We start from the raw sequence: 20,256 nt of genomic DNA, 5'->3' as shown, positions 1-20,256 counted from the left end.
TATTTGAAAGAAGTGTGATTTTCCGTTCAGCTTACCCTGCTGGTCCATGAGGAAGCCTCAGGTTTACCTGAGTTAATTTAGCCTGACAGTTAAGGAGAAGCCCTGATAAGAGAGGTAGCAGGAGTCGCAGAAAAGAGGGTCTGAGCAGAACCAATTACTCGCTTTAATAATTCAGTGTGTTTTGCAGTAATAGGCTACAAAGTAAATAGCACTACACATAAATGCCGTATTTCATTATTTATACACTCCAGAAATTGAAGTTTAATTAAGTCACATGCTTGAGACTTTTAAGCGATTAAGGAGCCGCTTCGTCTGGGGCACCATGCCGGGGAAGCGTGGAAGCTGCTTCTCCCTCTGCGCCTCCTCTGCTATTCTGAATATCATTTTTCATTTGAGCGTGGGGAGGGCTTGAGCCAGCACAACTGGGGCAGCATTTTCCAAACTTCACTCATTCCCACGGGGCGTCACGATTCTTATAATATTGATACACTCCCACTACCTTCTTTAAAATGTTTTACGTCGATCCATGTTATAAACTTACGTGCATTTATTTATTACTAATTGCTTTATTGAGATTTAATTCAAATACCCATCCAAAGTATACAATTCAGCAGTTTTTAGTTCATTCAAAGAACTGTGCAGCCATCACCACTGTTGAATTTCAGAACATTTTCATCACCCCGGAAAGAAACCTTGTACCTATTACACTAAGCAGTTACTCCCTATTTGTCCCTCCCCCCAGTTCTTGATAACCACTAATCTACTTTCTGTCTCCATGGCTTTGCCTATTCTGGACTTTTCACATATGCGGAATCATAAAATATGTGGCCTTTTGCATTTCCATGAGGTTCCCAGGTTTACTGTTTTCAAGGTCCATACGTGTAGCATGCATCAGTACTTCATTTCTTTTTCTTGCCAAATACTATTCCATCGTATGGATACATCCCATTTTATTTATCCATTCATCAGTTGATGGACATTTAAGTTAGACTTTCTGACTATTGTGAGTAACGCTGCTATGAATATTTGTGTATAAGTTTTTATGTGGACATATGTTTTCAATTCTTGTAGGTATATAGCCAGGAGAGGAATTTCTGGCTCATATGGTACCTTCTATATTTAATATTTTCAGGAACTGCCAAACTGTTTTTCAACGTGGCTGTACCAGTTTATAATCCCACCAGCAATGTTTGAGCGTTCCAGTTTCTGCATATCCTAAGTAAATTTATTTTTTTAAAGAAACTTCATATCACTGCTAGGAATTGTCAGTAATTAACATAAACAGAAGGTAATTGTCAAGTCAAACACTGAGAAAACTAAACAATGTTGTTCATTTCTTGGTATTCTTGCCTGCTGAAGGCTCTGCACCGGAGGTATGCTGTCTTTTCCTTTGGAAGGGAGGATTAGGCAATGTTAGAAAGGTGTTCAAGACATATTAGCAGCAAGCTGAGACTTTTTTATTGTTGAAAAAGAACTGAAAATGGAGTAACTTTCTCACCATGTGACTCAGTGTTATTTGATGCAGTATCTAACTGTGAGCTACCACCTGTGCGTCGCCCCTTTGGAACACGTGGGATTAGGAGGCACTGCGCCGTGTGCAGGCCCCTTTCGTCTGGTTTCAGTAGCCAGCTCCGTGCTTATGTCCTGCAGGTTACTCAGGTGGCTGTGGTGGTGTTTGTTATGCTTTTCGTTTTCTTCTCCTGGCCTGATATTTTCCTAGAGAACCCAGGTAAATTTGAGAAACTATCAAAATTGCTGCTTTCTTGATAGGTAATAGATATCAACCCAGTAATTGCATTTCTGGGAATGTAGTCTAAGGAAATAATGCAAAAGAACAAAAAAGCTATTGGCTCACAGATGTTTACTGCAAGATTTTTTTAATAACGGAGAACAATTGGAAACAACCAACAAAATGGAAATGATACATTATGGTGTTTTAGTTGGATGGAATAGTAGGTAGTCAGGAAAAATAATGGTTATGAAGACTTCAAAAATACCAAGAAAAATAAGAGAATAAAATGAAAAAAGTAGAATTAAAAATTATATGTCTACTATTAATGCAGTTGTAAAAATATGTATTCAACTGAATAAAGACCAGAATATAACATGCAAAAAACAAAAAGTTTTATGGGGCAAGAATGCTTTTTCATTTACCAACTTTAATATGTCAATACATAATGTTTTATATTTTTCAATTTAAAATGTATGTTGTGTATTTTATTCTGATCTGTTTGTAAAGATAGAGATTTTTGTTTATTTACATGATGTTTTACATTATAATTATTATAATTACATTATATATATTATTATATAATAAATTATTATAATTTACATTATAATTATTTACATAATTATACATAATGTTATATGCTTGATATAAATTACAATGAAAGAGTGTGTAAGCACCAGCCGAGGTAAGTTTTTGGAAGGAAATAAACAAGAATCATGACAGAAAATAAAAGTGAGGATACTCCTTCTGTGAAGTGGTCAGGGAAGGGCTCTTTGCCTTCTCTCCTCCATGGACAAGGAGACAGCGATGCAAAGAGTGAGAAAAGAACATTCCAGGCTGAAGACACGATTTGTGTAAAGGTCTAGGATATGAAGGTGTCTCCGGTAGAGCGAAAGAAAAGGTGGTGGGTGTGGAGGTCACAGAGCTGAAGGATCAGGAAGCTAAGTAGCTGTCGAAGTCTCCAAGAACGATGACAGGAACTGGGGTGGAATACGTCAGCCAGGAGCTAAACTCTCCAGTGAATGAGGAGGCGTAGCCAGGGAGTTGACAGGTGACACCATCAAGGACAGGGAGAAGACGGAGGAGCTTCACGACACAGACTTCACTATCAAGACCTATTACGTGTCTAGGTGTGGCAGCGAGCAGCAAGGAGGACATCAGCCCCATCTGCTGCCCTGCGGCCCCTGGGGAGGGGAGCGGAGGGCTGTTGGGAAGGGGGTGTCCTCACAAGGCAGCCAAGTTCTCATTGAGGCAGAACTGAAGAGGATACTCCGGGCAAAGGCTGAGGGTGGAGCGGGTGTTCCTCAGGGCGTGGGGAAGAGTTTGGGAGAGAGGAGCGGTGACATGTCAGCCCAGATCATTAGTTCCTGACTGTAGCTGAACTATAGGTGTGGCACAGTGTGTTCATATGCAGACTCCAGGGCCTTGCTGGGGACCCACGGAATCAGAATCTCTGTGGGGTGGCGTCTGTATGTCAACAAACGCCGCAGGTGATTATGGTGCACGGCCAGGTAGGGAATCCCCTGCCCTGCGCATTGCCTGGCATCTCTTCCAGCTACCCGAGTGGAAGAATGGCGAGGATTCGGGTCAGCGTCGTAGCAGTGAGCAATACAGAAGGAATGGATTCAATGAGCATTTCAAAGGGTGAATCAGCTAAATATGAGAGGCAGGAGGAGTCCAAGGTGATTAGAAACATGTTTTTAGGACTTGTGTTGGGACTCTTTTTGGTTGCTAAGTTGTAAGTTTATTTCAAACTGGCTTAAGTCAAAGGGAATTTATTGGCTTAATAACCAGACTGTCCAGGTTAAGCTCAGGTGTACCTGGATCCAGGTGAAGTCACCAGAGATCTGCTCTGCCATCTTTTTCTTTGCTTTCTACTGGGTTAAGATATTCCTGTCCATCCTCTACCAGTGTGGTGGCCAAGGTGGTTGCCATCAGCCCCAGCCTTAGGAACAGGTCTTTAAAAATCCTTTTTTTTTTTTGTAGCTCTCAGATCTGAAAATGTCTTTATTTTTTAGAAAATGGATTCCAGGAAGGTTAAAAAGCAATACCAGAGGGTACAGGTGCAGAATTGGACATAGTCATTCAAAGCATTCACGTAAGAATATGGCAATATAAATATCCAAAAAGCATCTCTTAGGTGTTCGAAACAAAATGTTTAAGTCTTTCCTAACTAATTTGAGCTTTTATAGCATTTCCTAGACAGGAACGGGTAAAACAGTTAACATTTGAAAAGTCCTGAAAGCTTTTTCCTTGGTTAATTACATTAGACGGTTTGTTTTTGAGCAGATGTCCACTCCAGTTCCCTTTTATAAAGTATGAATAAGAACGTAGTTAACCATTAGTCAGAGCAGTGCTAGAATTCCCCACCACCCCTTCCCCACCCAAACCCAGTGATCAAGGGGTTTAGAAGTCCTGGGTCCCTAGATTGGACTCCCCTGGATCCTCGCAGAGTCTCAGGTGACATTTGAGAGGCGCTGAGTGTGCCATCGGTAGGAGCTGGTGAAAGGCACACCATTCCGGTGCCCTTAAACTTTATTATTCATTGTGACCACACAACACTAACGCTGATTACCTGAAGCCTGAGATTTTTCGTGTAATGTGAGAGAACAAGGGAGGCCAGCAAAGGTCTCATTAAATCCAAACCCCTGATACTTGAACTGCACCAGGAGAGGCTTTTATTTTTCTTTTTTAGTACCTGTCACCAGACACCATGAGGGATTGCAGTCCCCAGCGCCTGCTTTTTTGTACTGTGCAGGCCCAAATCACTGAAGCCTGCAGAGGAGAAAAGAGGTGGCCTGCTGTCCTACAGGGAGGGAAAGCTTTTTTAAATCAAAAACAAAAAAGTATTCGTCACATAGTTTGGGGACACAAAAAATACAGATAATAATAAAATGAATTTCTGTGTACTCACCACTCAGCTTAAGGAATAAAATGTTAAGTTCCCAGAAATAACTACTATCTTGTGTTTGATGTTTTTCATTCTCATGCGTGCATTTTCCTTTCGCTACATTTAGCTGTGAATCACATACAGTGCTATTTTGCTTGTTTTTAAGCTTCATTTAAATGACATCACTCTGTTGCTATCCTACAACTGCTTTTTTCCCCTCTCTGGCCTTATGATGGTTTATTCCTTTTCACTGCTATATGGTATTCCACTCTTTAAACATATCAAGTGTGTTCTCTCGTCTCCTTTGCATGGGCTGCGAAGTTTATTTCCAATTTTTAATTGTCATAAACAGGGCTGCTGTGAACATCCTTGCATGGGTCTTGTGCAAATGCTTGAGAATTTCTTCAGGTTGTATACGTAGGAGTAGAACTGGAAGGCTGGAGGGTGTGTGTCCATCTCCACCCCTGCTAAATGTTGCCAAACGGCTCTGCAAAGTGTTTGGACCAACTTACCCTGCCCCCAGCAGTGCCTGAGCCGTCCCGGTCCTCGTATCCACACTGAAGCCTACAAATTGTAATTTTCGCCCATCTGAAAATAAAATTGAATCTCTTTATGGTTTGAATTTGTATTTCCCTGATTACTAAGGTTAAAACTGTTATTCGTGCAGAAGCCCAGTATGTAAAGCTAAATTAGGTGGAGGCAGGAGAGGATGTTCGTATTTAAGATATCTAAGCGGTTTCATTTATTGTGTTAGTACCTTTGAATCTTACATTCCTAAATGTTGGGCATAATTTTAAGCAAATGAGTTCCGATTAAATCTCTTTTGTAGCATATTTTGGCTAGCGTCTTGACTACGATTCTTTTAATTGATGGTCATTTTAGCATTATCTTTAACGTACCCTTCCCACTCCTTTAGATGAGTTAATTGGAAGTTGGCTTTAGTAATGGGTGTGAAAACCCACGCATGAAGCCAAGGAACAGAGTGGGCATGTGAGTCTTGTAGGCAGGGGTCCTCAAATTCTCCAGGTACACCCCTGACCTCGCCCCTTTGTTCCGCTGCCCTCTCTGCCTGGAATGCTCCTACCCCAGACATGCACAAGGCTCGCTCCTTCCCCTCCTTCACGTCGATGGCAGGGCTCACCTTAGTGAGGCCTGTCCTGTCTTGGCGCTGTGTAACACTGCACCAGCCCACCTCCTGGTACCCCTATCCTGCTCAACTGTGTATTTCCTTTGTAGTTCTTAGCACTGTCTAACTTTATGTATAGGTCACTCAGTGACTATCTACTTTGACTATTATTTATTTCTGTGTTTTCCTTATCCTCTGTAGAAGGTGACTTCTGCTAAGGCAGGCAACTTTGTTTTGTTTACTGCTTTCTTCCCAGAGTGGTGCCTGTCCATAATAGGGACTCAGTAAAGATTTGTTGATTAAGAGCACAAAACATTCTAGGATAAAGACATCTGCACCCGAATGTTTATGGCAGCACAATTCACTATTGCAAGGATGTGGAAACAACCCAAGTGCCCGTCAATCCATGAGTGGATTATTAAAATTTGGTATATGTTTATAATGGAATATTACTCAATTATAAGAAACGGCAGTGATCTGGCACCTCTTATACTTTCCTGGATTAAACTTAAGCCCATTATCCAAAGTGAGGCACCACAAGAGCGGAAGAATGGGCTCCACTTGTACTCGCCATCAAATTGGTACTAACTGATCAACACTAGGGTGATCACATGGCAGAAATACTCTCCAGGGATTAGGGGGATGGGGGGGGTAAATCCGCAACTAAAGGACACGGGAAGCACTGTAGGGGGGAAGGGCATGCCTTTAACCCGCACTTGGGTGAGGCAAAGACATAAAGTATAACCATAATGTTTGTACCTTCACAATACCCTGAAATAAAAAAAGATTTGTTGATTAACAAATAGCCTGGAGTTAGCAAGGAAAAGAGGGCAAAGGAGCATTTCTGAGAGAGGCAGACAGACAGACAGACAATGCAAGTGCCAAGACCCAGAGCCAGCACAGCATGGTGTTGTGATCTGGAGATGAAACAGAGAATATGGACGTAAGTGTGACCATGACTGTGAGCACAAGCGGTTGTCCATCCGGGCTGGGATGCGGGAGCAGTTGCAATAGATGTAAGTAGGAGCCGTGATCAACAGTTTGAACTTGATCTTGAGGGCAGTGGGAAGCCCTTGCATCATTGTAATCAGGGGAATAACACAGCCAGGCGTGGTGGCTCACGCCTGTAATCCTAGCACTCTGGGAGGCTGACGCGGGAGGATCACTTGAGGTCAGGAGTTTGAGGTTGCAGTGAGCTACGATGACACCACTGCACTCTAGCTGGGGCAACAGAACAAGACCCTGTCTCAAAGGGAAAAAAAAGGAATAACAGAATCCTAGTTGCATTTAAAAGAATACCACTCTGGCACCAATAAGGAGAAAACATAGGCTGGGGGTTAAAGATAAGATTGGAGGCAGGTGGACCACCCAGGGGGCTGTCCCAGTGAGGGAGGTGAGGGGAGATGGTGGCCACACCAGGTGATGGCAGGGGGATGAGAGAAGTGGACGATTTCCGGGATACTTAGAACACCTCTACTGTCTTTTCCTGTGATTCCCAAAGTAAGTGGAATCCAAGTAACTCTGTGCATCTGGACTGAGCCACGCCATGAGGCTGTGCTTCTGCTAAGCATGCTCTTAAGTAATCAAATTGGAAAGATTTCCAAAGTGCTCCACCCACATCTTCGACTTTCCTCCTGGTGAAAGAAATCTGGAGCAAGACTGCCATTATTCAACCGAGCAGTGAATAATGGAGCAACAGGCTGATTGAACTCGAAGTTTTTGGAAGGAAGGTAGCATTTGACATCCAAGTTCCCCTGGTCTCCAAATCTTTTGTGCAAGTAAATTAGTTTCATTTGTCTCAGGGCACCTTTTCCAGGGCTAGTTTCTTCCAACTTGCCTGCAAATGTTTCTCAGTGGTGTGTTTGAGGCTTGGCTGCATCTCCTTGTCTGGAACAAATCTTTTATTACTAGGAAATAGCTGGATGGTGATTCTGGACTCTTGGACCCTAGTCCCTTCTCAGCTGTTGACTCAGTCTGTGATACCTTGATCATTTTCAGTTTAACCTGCCTCCTCTCCTGCCTGTTTCTCATTAATACGAGTTTCATACTGGAAGATGAATTTCATACCCGCCACCTCACCAGTCTTTGGCGAGACAGTCAGGATTAACACCTGTTTCTTCGAGACTCTCTCGACATGTAGTGGGGGCACATACGCTGTTTTCTTTGCTCGCCTCCCGGTCTTGCATGACTTTCCTTTGGTCGAGTGGTCATGCATTCCACCGCAACCTAAAAACATCCAGATGATGGGAATATCGTGTTGCTCATTTCACATGGGAAAGCCACAACCTACCCTCCTCGTGTTCAAGTTGCATTCAAATCTGATTTCCATGGCCCGTGCAAGTGCGAGCTCTGCAGCCCTGGTGTCAGCTGTCGCAGTTTAGCAATACTATTTCCAAACATGGGCCAGTAGGCAGCCAGCAGGCACTAGACAGCTGAGTGCTGGCAGAAAAAGTCTCAGACACCTATAGCAGTCCAAACAGTGACTCATCCTGCTATTGCCAGAATAAATATGGGAATAAATGGTATTTTTCTCTAAGCAGGAAGAATTGTCAAAATGCTTATCACTTTATAAAATATAACAGATTGTGCCTGTTCATGTTTTGAAATGTTCTAACCATTCCCTAGCTGTCTTTTGTTGTTTTTATTTTTTTGAATGTAGTAATAGCTTTGACCTGTTTTTCTTCTTTCTAGGAGGCCCGGAGAACCCAGGGGTTTCCAAGCTGTGCTGCCACCTGAGCTCTGGATCCACCTGGCTGTGGTGGCCTGTGGCAATCGGCTGGAGGAGACGCTGGTCATGCTCAAATCGGCCGTGCTCTTTAGCCACAGGAAGATACAATTTCACATCTTCACCGAAGACTCTCTGAAGCCCGAGTTTGATGAGCAGGTGAATTTGTGAAAATTGTGGCACCGTATTTACTGAGCGCCCACAGACTACATTTTAGGGACTGCATGTTCTATTCTCTGATGTATTTTGCTGTGTACTCAGTTGTGTCACCTTGAACACTTGACTCTGAGCCTTACTTTTCTCATCTATAATACAGGGATAATTATACCTGCCTCACAGAGATACTGTGAGGGTTCAATGAGATGATACACTTTAGGTGCCTGACACAGGGCTCCAACCTTGTTGGTGTTATTGACATTGTTCCCATTCGAGAGGCACGTAGCTTATTTTTAATATATTTGTATGTTTTTTTTTAAATAACAAGTAATATATGTTCATCGACATAAATTCAAACAATGTAGGTGATAAATTAAAACGTGGAAGTCCTTACTGCCCTTCGATCCCACACAAATAAATGATCAGAGTTAAAAATTTTGAGTGGTTCTGCCATATGCTTTTTTTTTTTTATATACAGATGTGGGTATGTGTCTGTATGTTTGTCTGTATAGATACACATATATATAATTACACACATATGTATAAATCCAGGTTAAAATGTATTTCTTTCACAAAATGAGAATTATACTGTATATGTTGCTGTGAAAGTTGCTTTTCCACACTGAATTGTGTCATCAGCATTGTTCCCAGTCGGTATTCCTACATCTGTACCTCATCCTTTTTGGTGACTACATATTATTTTATTAAGTGGCCAGGTCATCCTTTGTTTGATTATTCCCATACTGAGGGAAACGAGCAATGAGTTTTTACCGGTACACGAGAAGAGCTTTGGAAAGGCCTCTTCCCCCAGTGGAGGTACATGTGTGACCTTTGCAGACCAAGCTTTGTTTTCCTTGAACGTTTTCTCTTGCAGTAAGTTCTTGAATGCTGGCAGAGCGAGAAGCTGCTTTGCTTTGTGTCTACCAGCTTGAGTCAACAGCGCTGCATCCTGTCACCAGGCTAGCTGCACTAATGAGACATGTGCACGAAAGCATGTTGGGCAGAGAAAGGCTAATAACGAAAGCTAGAATGCGTGTTATGTTTTCAAAGGAAAAAAATTACTTTGACATCTTCACCAAGAGAAGCCAAGGAGCGAATAGTGGTGGGGTTTTGGAATTGATTGGAAACTGTCTTATAAGAGACCCGAGTGAGGGGAAGTGGGAAGGAAAAAGGTCGAAACTCACGGTTAGCTTAGGAGCGGTGGTAAAAGGGAAATGATAGTGACAACACACAGCGTTTGTCAAGGACTTATGATTTATGATTTCATCTCATTTAATCCTCACAACAAGCCTTTGAAGAAGGTAACCATTATGCCCCCATTTTACAGACTGAGATCAATGAGGCTTAGATAGTTTTAGTGATTTGCTCAGCAGGTGTCATGTCAAGTTTACTGGCTCAAACGTCCATGGAGTTAACCACTATACCATACTTTCGCCTGAACTAGTAGACAGAAAACTCAAATTTAAAACTCAGCTCCACGACTTACTTGCTGTGCGATCTTGGATAAGTCTTTTTGTTTCCCCATCTGCAACTTGAGGCTAGCAGGATTGACAAAATAGATGATAGATCTGTAATCACAATCGGTCAGGCTGCAGTAACAGCTCTCAAAAGGTTTGGAGACTTTCCGCATGCCTGACGCTTGCCTCCCTGGGGGACAGGGCCTCTGTTCCACATGGTCTCTTAGGTCTGAGACAGAAATCGAGGAGGATATTCACACCTGTAGCTGCACCTGCTGGAGCATTTGGCATCTACAGTTCCTGCGATGTCACTGCAGGAAAGAGAGACTGTGGAATCATGACCGTACCTCTCACTCCCTCAGCATGACAGTGACACAGGTCTCCCGTGAGTGTTTAACTGGCCGGAAGCAGTCATAGGCCCGTCCGACTGCAGTGGTCTGAGAAGTGCTGCTCTACGTGCAGGAACAAAGGGAAGCTGGCTGCAGGCAAACGCTGGTCATGTCCTGTATGATATCCATCTAAGCATTAGTTGAGTACCTACTGCATGCCAGAAGCTGGAGTGTGGGGATGAAGCAGAACAAAATACAGGTGTGGACTTAAAACAGATAAGGGAAGGAAGTGGTGTATGTATAACTATATCTGTGTGGCAGATTGTGCTTTCCAGGGAGGCCCCGTTGTCCAACCTCCCGTTATTCACACCCTGTGTACCTCCCTCCTACACTGTCCCAGGGCCGTTTGTATGACTAGCAGCACAGGGCAGAGGGATGATCTGTCACTTCTGAGATTAGGTTGTAAAAGGCACTTCATCGCCCATCTCGGATCACCCGGCCTGAGGGAAGCCAGCTGCCACGTCAGAGTAGCCCTTCGCAGAGGTCCACGTGGTGAGGAAGGGGGCTTCTAGCCAACACTCCTGTGGGCGACCACAGAAGCAGGTCCTCCAGCCCCGTCAAGCCTTCGGATGTGGCCACACAGCCTCATGGGAAGCCCTGAGCCAGAACAAGCCAGCTCGTAGATTCCTAGCCCTAAGAAACTATCTAAGATAGTAAATGCTTGTGGTTTCAAGCTACTAAGTTTTGGGCTAATGTTTCTAAGGCGATAGTTAATGCATTTCCTATACATATACACATGCACATACGTATGTAAGCCTATGTATGTGTCTATAAAACAGAGTATGCCAGATGTACTGCCGTATGTCGTCTGAGGCTGGGTCATAAAAAAGATTCAGCTTCTGCCTGGCTCTTTGTTGGGCTGCCTGGCCGCCATGTTCGAGGAAGCCCGAACTGGCCTATGTGGAGACACTACGAGGAGAGGATTACGCAGAGAGGAGCTGAGGCCTCCAGCCGACAGCCAGCCTCACCTTGCAGACCTGCGAGCGAACAAGCCCTCAGATGATTCCAGCCCGCAGCCTTCCAGGCCTCCAGCTGAGGCCCAGATGTTGTGGAGCAGAGTCAGCCTGTCCCTACTGTGCCTTGCCTGAGTTCCTGACCCATGGAACCTGTGAGCATAGTAAACGGTTGTTTTATACTACTGAGTTCTGGGGTAATTTTGTATGAGCCATAGGAACTCGAGCACTGTAACGTAAGAGCTAAATTGTACGGGAGAATTATTGTAGATGCTTGCGAAGCTGTGCTGTGTTTTGCATTGCCCTGGTGGCCCTGGTGGCTTCGTCCCTTTGCTGCTCATTTCCTCGGGTCTTTGGTAGACCAGTGAAGCTCAACTAATGAAGGAAATTATAATAGGGTATTAAAAACCAGGCAGTATCACCCCTTCTCCATGCAGGGATTATGGTGCCAGTTTAGACTTACAACCTTAGACTATGTTAGTCCAAGAACTTCCTTCGGTCCTTGCTTTGTCGTCTGTGTCTTGGGGCAAATGATACTCTGCTTATTGCAGAGTATGACGGTGAGGCCGAATCAGACAGTGTGTTTATTCTTTCATCCCACAAAGATCCTTTGGAACGTCTCCTGTATGTTGGACATTTTGTCAGGCCTGAAGACAGTAGAGCAGTGGCAGCTGGTTCCTGCCAAGCCGCAGGCAGACGCTGGTGAGGAGTGGCAGGCTGTGTCACCCTTCTCAGGGCTGTCAGTTCTGACACTTGAGGTATTGTGGGCCATCCAGGGTTTCTTGGGATAACTTCCTGGGAAGCTTGGGGCCACAGATTTTTACCTCAGGTGAAAATAAAACAATATGCCAGTTGCTGTCATGATTCCTCTAGAGGCTGCAGTATGGGTGAGTTCTTCTATATTTAAGTAGATTTTTTTTTTAAGTTGCGTATGTACAATATGTTAAGTGGTATTTACCGTCTACATCGTAGGTATCTAATATTTTAAAGTTTCGTTTATTTTTGTCATCTGCCAACACGGAAGTGGACAATGCCAGCTGGTCGATTCCTAGCCTCGTCTGGCAGCTTGGGATCACGTGTGTGATTTAGGTTTGGCTCATCTGGGCTCTGCCCCAGACTCAGAGTCAGGAAATAGTGGGACACAAAAGTAAGGAGGCTGCCAATCCATCATGGTGACAGGTGGGGCCAGCGTGTGTGTGTGTGTGTGTGTGTGCGTGCGCGTGCACACATGCACACGTGTGTCGGGGCACAGTGGGAGACTGCCATGGGAAGAAGTGTCAGCAGGAACTTCCAGTGCCTGGAGTCAGTGGGGCAAGCTGTGGTACTTGTGGGGACAGTGGCTGGGGTTTCCTCCCCAGGCTGGTTTGTAGTAAGTAGTTTCTGATTAGCAGGCAAGACACAGAGGCCACCTGGGTCTGGCTCTAGCTGGGTGAGGGTGTAGCCCCTGAGTCTGGTTCTCTAGCCTTCCCAGCGGTCTTCTGAGCTACCCAATATCCTTTCTTTAAATTCTTTCTTGGTTTTAAGAGCCTGAATTGGTTTTGTTGCATGTGACTTAGCCTGCTGAGAAAAACACAAAGTAACCGAAAAAAATGAGGAATATTTTTTTTTCTTTAAAGAAAAAACAAAGACAAAAACAAAACAAAACACAGCACCAAAGAGCTTGGCTTTTTTTTTTCCTCGAGATGGAGTCTCACTCTATTGCCCTGGGTAGAGTGCAGGGGTGTTATCATAGCTCACTATAGCCTCAAACTCCTGGGCTCAAGCGATCCTCCTGCCTGAGCTACCCAAGTAGCTGGGACTACAGGCACATGCCACCACGCCTGGCTAATTTTTCTATTTTTGGTAGAGATGGGGTCTTGCTCTTGCTCAGGCTGGTCTCGAACTCCTGAGCTCAAGCGATCCTCCATAGGGCTTCTTTTAAATAGTACCACATGCTTTCAGAGGATAGAAGCCATATCTCTTCATTATTAGTTTCATTTTTTTAAGGATCTAGGAAAAATAGCGCAGAGAAAGGGATGATGAGCTATTCTTCAATAGCTTAAAGACTTATATAAAGTTGGATTTAGATTTCTTCTGTGTTGTTCTGCAGGAGAAAACAAGGAGTGATGCAGGAGAGGTCTCAACAAGCTGCTTTTAATTCCATGCGAGAAGCACTTTTCGGTGGTATTGGGTTTCTCGTGACTGCAGGAGGCAAGCTGGGGCTGGCCCGGACACTTTCAGGGATGTCTGCAGGACATGGGTCAAGCGAAGGGTTACACTTGCACCTTCATCTCATGGCTCTTCTTGTCTTACCTTCATGGTCCTCATTAGAGGTTCCCTCCTTTTAGTCACCTGGTCATGCATGTGGCATCTCCCTGACTCCTCTGACGTTGGATGTGATTGTGTGACTTGTTACGGCCAATGAAATGTGGGTGACGATGATGTGCATCACTTTTAACATAACATATGTCAGTTCTGGGTGGAAGCTGTTAAGATCTAGTGTGTACTTTGCCACCGTCTTTCTCTTGCTTCGGCTTTCACTGACGTGTGGGGTGAGACAGAGCCTCCATCGCTTGGTCCCTGAGGGAGAATGCTGAGCAGAGCCCCTTACCAATCTGAACACGTAGCGGGGGCAAGAAGCAAACTTTTCTTTAAAATAAAATAAACTCTTAAAATAAATAGTCTTGAGATTTGGGGGGTTGTTAACCTTACCAAAACCTAGTTTGCTCTGATTCATGCAACTATATTTTAATGGCTTCATTGTATCTAGTGTTATTGAGAGCCAGCCAAGCCCTTGTGAAGGGAATATAATATAATGGATTCGAGATCCTAAGAGTCTCCTGTTCCATAATGTCTTTGGATGCTCAAAAATATTTTTTTAAAACTTTAAAAGAATAAATGAACCTGTGAGAAAGGAGGTGGAAGCACAAGGCTGGCAGGTAAATGAGCATTGACACCACTGGGTACATTGGGGGCTTGTGCGGATACTGAGTGGGCCTGGGGAGTGGACCCAAAGCCTTCAGGAGACGCAGGATGGAGAACACCCCTCATAAAGCTGGAACCCAGGAAGAGCCACACTTTCAGGAAAAAGCTGTACCAAATAAAGAAAAGAAAAAAGAACTTTCCATAGAGGCTGAGAATAAGGGAAAAAAATGTCTTGGCTTTGAGTGGCATTTTGTTTTTAAAGTCTTTTCTCTTTTAAGAACATGTGACCATTCCTCAAACGGATTTGAGAGTTTAGGGTGTCTCTGAGAAACTAAACGACAATCTGAGAATTGTAATGTAAAGTGGACCCTGGTATCTACTGTGCCTCTGGGCATCCCACCCCCGGAAGCAACACAAATCCTCCTTGGAGGGTCTAGCTCAACCCAGGCACCAAAGGGTTTTTACAGATGCAGTTCCTAGAAACAGACTGTCAGTCAGAAATCACCAAGCACATAAGGAAAGTAGCACCAGGAGAGCCAGCAAAAACAACAAAAATGTGAGATGTTGGGCTTATCAAATACAGACACAATGTGTTTATAGAAATGAGAGAAGTTTAACCAGCCAGATTTGGGGTGGGTAGAAAGAACAAAGACAACCTTTTACAATTAACTGTAATCAATAAAATTTTAAAATTTAGAGTATTCATCCACCAAATTGACAAAGGTGAGCAGGAGATTCTGACTAACCTTCAGAGGGACCAGCTACAGATGCCACCTGGATGAATCAAAGGTCACTTATCTGGAAGATACAGAAAGAAGTCAACAGTTAGGCTAGGCAGCTGAAAAATCAGCACTGTCATCCGATAACAATATGTGAGGCTGGAACTAGAATGAGGCAAACAAGGTGCTTGTGGTGGGCACGAGCACAAACCTGGAAGTGAGTGCCCCTTAAAGTTTGCCCCTAAGGCACCTTGCTCACCTCCCCTACTCCCAGCCCTGACAGAGAGCAGTAAGTTCTACATTCCCCTAAAGGGCCTCACAGGTAGACACACGGTTGCAGATGATAAGTCTAGATGGGAAAGGCACATCAGGCCTTCTGCAGTCTCAGCTGCTCTCCCCTAAGCCCAATGTATACAGAATTTAGGGCAGTTCTGCATATTGGCTAGTCTAAATTGCACCAAAGTGTGTGTCATCTGAGAAAAGGGGCATCTCATAGTCTTGATGGTATACAGTATACAATAAGACTGTAGTATACAATAAGACTACATAAGAATGGCAGAGTGTACAGTGCACAGAGTGGAGTGCGCAGTGGATAATACATGATACAGCGTGTTCCAAAACAGAGTAGGCATTTATCACCCTCGGCCTCCCCAGGGTGAAATCCAAGTACTTCCTGGAACTTAGAGCTGTGTAACTAAGTCAGAACAGGAGGCAGACATCCCAGACATCTCCGGGAGTCATGATAACAGTTTATGAGACCAGCTTATGTGAAAAATGTTAATCAGCGGAAAAGACGGAGCTGAAGAAAGAAGTATTGAACTGGAAGATATACAGAATGTTGCACGGAAGATAAAGAAATAGAAAATACCAAGTAGGGATTCAGAGATGTGCATGATAGAGTGTGAGAAGGGCAATGTATTGATAAGAGTTCTAGAAGGAGAGAAGAGTCTAGAAGGAAGGATATATTTAAAAACATAATGGTTGAGAATGATACAAAGATGATGGAAGATACCAGTCTATAGATTCAGGAAGTCTAGTGAATGCTAACTAAGCAGGATAAATAGAAAGAAATCTGCAACTAGACACACGGCAAAAAAACAGAACACTAAAGACAAAAAGAAAATTTTAAAAGCAGCCAGAGATAAAAGATTACTTTGAAAGAAGTGTTACAAGATAAACTGAGGCACATTAAAACATTAAAGAGTTTATTTGAGCACTCAGCAATTCATGAATTGAGCAGCAGCTCCAGACCACAAGCGATTCGGGGGCTCCAGTGAAGTGGGGTAAGGGGAAGGCTTTTATAAGGTGAACACGGAAGCAAGGCAGAGAAAATACCTGATTGTTTAGCATGGAGGAGTAGCCTTGTTTGGATCATTCCAATGGAAAGTCCCTAGTTAGAGGTCAGCTAGTGATTTCTGATTGGTTAAGCTTAAGTAGTGGAAGTCCCTAGTTAGGAATGAGTTGGCAGTTTCTAATTGGCCTAGAATAGTCGGGTTTCAGTTTGCTATCATAGGAACCCAGGCACTGGAGCTGCCTCAGCCTAATGGCCTCCCAAGTAACATTTTTTAACAGAAGCAACAATTATAATGACAACTAGCTTGTCAGTAGAAATACTAGAAACCAGAAGACAGTGAAATAATACCTTCAAAATGCAGAAAGAAAACTGTGAACCCAGATATTGTATACCCAGTGAAACTGTCTTTCGAGAGTGAGGGCATAATAAAGACAGACTTGAGTAAGCAAAACCTGAGAGAACAATGGCCAGAAGATCCTCACTAAAGGAGATTTTAAACGATGTGTTTCAAGACAAAAGCAACCGATCCTAGAAGGAATATGTGTGTGGCAAGATGGAATGGGGAGAAAAGAACATGACTAACGTGTGGGCAAAGCTAAATAAAGGTTGATGATATAAACATAATATCGAAGTTGTGGGGCTAATTTTTAAAAAGCATACCAAAATACTAACAATTGTGTCATAGTTAAAGCTTTCCGTGGATCTTGTGTAATTCAGGAGTGTGGTAGCACTGTTAGTTAATTTTTGACTTTAAATGAATATTAAAATTTCCAAAATAGTAGAGAGGAGAAAAGAAAATGTGGGAATGGGAAAGAAAGAGAAACTCAATCAATTTAAAAGAAGTCAAGAAAGAAAGGGAAAAAAGAAACAGATTTGAAACTATAGCATAAAATATGGCAGAAATAGATTCAGATATATACGTAGTAACATATGTAACTAGAGTGTACACTCCAGTTTAAAGACATAGATTGGCAAAGTAGTTAAACCCTTCTGTAGGATAGGATACTAATTATCAAAGAATCGAGGGAACCGGTAGACCATAGGAACTTCTTATTCTCCCTCCAGGGCTGATTTTGGGCTGTTGTACAGTGGGACAGTTGTACTGGATATTTGTGCCAGTGTCCATTCCGCCTGGCCAGTACTGTTGTATTGAGTGTCTATGCCTGGTGTCATTTCTAATGGGTTGGTGCTATCGCACTGGGTATTTATGCCTGGTGTAGGTTCAGATTGGTCAGTGCTGTCGCACTGGGTATTTATGCCTGGTGTGGGTTCTGATTGGTCAGTGCTATTGAGCTGGGTATTTGTGCCTGGTGTGGGTTCGGATTGGTCAGTGCCATTGCACTGGGTATTTGTGCCTGGCGTAGGTTCAGATTGGTCAGTGCTATTGCACTGGGTATTTGTGCCTGGTGTAGGTTCAGATTGGTCAGTGCTATCGCACTGGGTATTTGTGCCTGGTGTGGGTCCTGATTGGTCAGTGCTATTGCACTGGGTATTTGTGCCTGGTGTGGGTTTGGATTGGTAAGAGCCCATCATAAATCAGATGTCAAACACCTTGTCTATCACTCTTCTCCTTCTCACTCAGAGATTTTAAAGTGTTCCCAACGATGTGTTTTTAAAAAATGTTTATGTCATTTTATAAGCAATATATGTATATTGTAAAAAAAAAGCCAGTAAATTCATAAATTATAAATGAAAAAAAATCACCATCATACTAATGCTCAGGGAGAACAGTGTTGGTGTGTTGTATTTATTTCCATTCCTTTTCTTTTCATATCAACATCAGAAGTGAGAGCATATCCTATATTCTCTTTTATATCACTGACACTTATCTTACTGAATTTCTTCTAAAACAATATGTAAACGAATAGGCGTAGCTATGTTCCAATACAACTTTATTTATGGACACTGAAATTTGAATTTCATATAATTTTCACCTGTCACAAAATATTATTCTTGTTTTGATTTTTTTCAACTATTTAAAGATGTTAAACCATCGTTGGCTTGTGTGCTGTTTGTGGCAGGCTGGGTGGCTCTCGCACTACCATAATTTGCTGACTTTGGTCCTATAACATTATCACTAACAACTGCATTGTATTATTCTGTTATGTAGATATACTCCAGAACTTATTTATTTATTTTTGAAATTGTAATTTTTTTTTATTTCAGCATATTATGGGGGTACAGATGTTTAGGTTATGTATGTTGCCCTTACTCCCCCTCCTCCCCAAGTCAGAGCTTCAAGTGCGTCCATCCCCCAGATGGTGCGCATTGCACTCATTATGTATGCATATACCCATCCCCTCCTCCCCCCTCCCACCTGCCCGACACCCAATAAATGTTATTCTTATATGTGCACTTAGATGTTGATCAGTGAAACCAATTTGCTGGTGAGTACACGTGGTGCTTATTTTTCCATTCTTGGGATCTTTCACTTAGTAGAATGGGTTCCAGCTCTATCCAGGAGAATACAAGAGGTGCTATATCACCATTATTTCTTATAGCTGAATTTAACCAATCTCTTCTTTAAATTGTTTCCAATTTTTCACTGTTACAAATAACACCACAGTAAACAACCTTGTAAACAAGTGTGCACTTTTGGGATTTTTCCTTAGGATAAATTTTTTCTTTTTCTTTTTTTTTTTTGAGACAGAGTCTCACTCTGTCTCCCTGGCTAGAGTACAGTGGCATCATCATAGCTCACTGCAACCTCAAACTCCTGGGCTCAAGTGATCCTCCTGCCTCAGCCTCCTGAGTAGCTATGACACTGGCTAATATGTCTATTTTTAGTAGAGACAGGGGTCTTGTTCTTGCTCAGGCTGATCTTGAACTCCTGAGCTCAAGCACTCCTGCCTTGGCCTCCCAGAGTTTACAGGCATGAGCCGTCACACCTGGCCATGGATAAATTCTTAAAAGTAGAATTATTGTGGCAATGGGAAAGCATTGATTCAAAAACCTAAGAAGGTACATAGATGGCAAATAAGCACATGAAAAGATGCTCAACACCTTAAGTCATTAGGGAGTTGCAACTTAAGACAACAATGAGGTACCACTAAGCACCTATTAGAATGGCTAAAATCTAGAACACTGGCAACACCAAATGCTGGTGAGGATGTGAAGCAACAGGAGCTCTCATTCATTACTGATGAGAATGCAAATGGTACAGCCACTTTGGAAGCCAGTTTGACAGTTTCTTAGAAAACTGAATGTAGGCTTACCATACGATCCAGCAATTGCACTCGTAAGCATTTAACCCAAATGAGTTGAAAATATATGTCCACACAGAAACTTGTATACAGATGTTTATAGGAGCTTTTTCATAATATCCTAAAACTGGAAACAACCAAGATATCCCTCAATAGATGAGTGGATAAACAAACTGTGGTATGTCGTGCAATGGAAAACAGTATTGAGTAAAAAAAAAAAAAAAAAAAAAACCATCAAGCCACAAAAAGACATGTAGGAACCTTAAACACACATTGCTAAGTGAAAGAAGCCAGTCTGAAAGGCTACATACTGTATGATTCCAACTATATGACATTCTGGAAAAGGTAAAACTAAGAGACAGTAAAAAGATCAGTGGTTTTTAGGAGCTCGAGGAGGGGGACAGAAGGTTGAATAGGTGGAACAGAGAGGATTTTTTAGGGTAGTGAAACTGTTCTGTATGATACTATAATGGTGGATACATGGCATTATGCATTTGTCACAACTCATAGAACTGCACAACACAACGAGTAAACCCTAATGTAAACTATGGATTTTAGTTGGTAATAATATATTGATATTGGTTCATCAGTAGTGACAAACATACCACATGAATGCAAGGTACTAATATTAGAGGAAACTAGAGGAGGAGGAAGAGAGGCTATACGAGAGCTCCCTACACTTTCTGGCCAATTTTTCTATGAACGTAAAAT

At 42.8% G+C, this 20,256-nt stretch overlaps 1 protein-coding gene across 1 annotated transcript in view; it reads left to right on the top strand.

Annotated features, from left to right (window-relative positions):
- Window positions 1–20,256, top strand: part of GXYLT2 (glucoside xylosyltransferase 2) — an 86,573-nt gene that overhangs the window by 13,144 nt on the left and 53,173 nt on the right. Inside the window, exon 2 of the mRNA XM_012652870.1 lies at window positions 8,437–8,629. Coding sequence (XP_012508324.1) covers window positions 8,437–8,629 — 193 coding nt within the window. The remainder of the gene's footprint in view (window positions 1–8,436; window positions 8,630–20,256) is intronic.

Source organism: Propithecus coquereli, unplaced genomic scaffold (assembly GCF_000956105.1).
Source record: "Propithecus coquereli isolate 6110/MARCELLA unplaced genomic scaffold, Pcoq_1.0 Scaffold400, whole genome shotgun sequence".
Taxonomy (NCBI): Eukaryota; Metazoa; Chordata; class Mammalia; order Primates; family Indriidae; genus Propithecus; species Propithecus coquereli.
This window is presented reverse-complemented; position numbering and strand designations above follow the sequence as displayed.